Raw genomic sequence first — 1,353 nt, forward strand, 5'->3', positions numbered from 1 at the left:
CAAGTGTCTTAGCCACTATGCTACCAGAGCTCCCGTTCTTGTCGTTAGGTGCTGTCAAGTAGTGTCCAACTCATAACGACCCAACGCACAGCAGAACAAAACAGCCCAGTCCTGAGCCAGCTCCATGATTCTTGCAATACTTGAGTCCAGGCAGTACATTGAGCTCCATAGAGACAGCGCCGGGCCAGGCAGAGCCAGACGGTACTGGGCGACTCTGTGCCTCGCGGACGCAAAATAACTAAACATGGGTAAAGGAGATCTGAAGAAGCCGAGAGGCAAAATGTCATCGTATACATTTTTTGTGCAAACTTGCTGGGAGGAGCACAAGAAGAAACATCCAGATGCCTCAGTCAACTTCTCAGAATTTTCTAAGAAGTGCTCTGAGAGGTGGAAGACCATGTCTGCTAAAGAGAAGGGGAAATTTGAAGACATGGCAAAGGCGGACAAGGCCCGTTATGAAAGAGAAATTAAAACCTATATTCCTCCTAAAGGGGAAACAAAAAAGAAGTTCAAGGACCCCAATGCGCCGAAGAGGACCCCTTCAGTCTTTTTCTTGTTTTGTTCTGAGTATCGCCCGAAAATCAAAGGCGAGCACCCTGGCCTGTCCATCGGGGATGTCGCAAAGAAACCGGGAGAGATGTGGAACAATACTGCTGCCGACAGCAAGCAGCCATAGGAGAAGAAGGCGGCGAAGCTGAAGGAGAAGTACAAAAAGGATATCGCTGACTACCAGGCCAAGGGCAAACCCGATGCCGCCAAAAAGGGAGTTGTTAAGGCCGAGAAAAGCAAGAAGAAGAAGGAAGAGGAGGAAGATGAAGAGGAGGAGGAGGAGGAAGACGAAGATGATGATGATGATGAATAACTTGGTTCTAGCACAGTTTTTTTTTTCTTGTCTATAAAGCATTTAACCCCCCTGTACACAACTCACTCCTTTTAAAGAAAAAATAATGAAATGTAAGACTGTGTAAAATTTGTTTTAAAACTGTACAGTGTCTTTTTTTGTATAGTTAACACACTACCGAATGTGTCTTTAGATAGCCCTGTCCTGGTGGTATCTTCAGTAGCCACTAACTTGCCTTGTACAGTCTGGAGGTTGTAAATTGGCATGGAAATTGAAAGCAGGTCCTTGTGGTGTGCAGCACAAATTAGTTATATATGGGGATGGTAGTTTTTGGTTTTATTTTTTGTTTTGTTTTGTTTTTTCCATCTTCAGTTGTCTCTGATGCAGCTTATACAAAATAATTGTTGTTCTGTTAACTGAATACCACTCTGTAATTGCAAATGGGGGAAAAAAAAGTTACAGCTGTTTTGTTGACATTCTGAATGCTTCTAAGTAAATACAATTTTAAAAAA

At 43.2% G+C, this 1,353-nt stretch overlaps 1 protein-coding gene across 1 annotated transcript; it reads left to right on the forward strand.

The window, feature by feature from the left end:
- Positions 1-244: 244 nt before the first annotated feature.
- On the forward strand, positions 245-862 carry LOC103206230 (high mobility group protein B1-like). The gene is given in 1 exon segment (XM_042782407.1): positions 245-862. A coding segment is annotated over 1 exon segment (618 nt).
- The last annotated feature ends 491 nt before the right edge of the window (positions 863-1,353 follow it).

The sequence above is a fragment of the Orycteropus afer genome, unplaced genomic scaffold, assembly GCF_000298275.1.
Source record: "Orycteropus afer afer isolate SDZICR_OR568_19922 unplaced genomic scaffold, OryAfe1.0 scaffold00306, whole genome shotgun sequence".
Classification (NCBI taxonomy): domain Eukaryota; kingdom Metazoa; phylum Chordata; class Mammalia; order Tubulidentata; family Orycteropodidae; genus Orycteropus; species Orycteropus afer.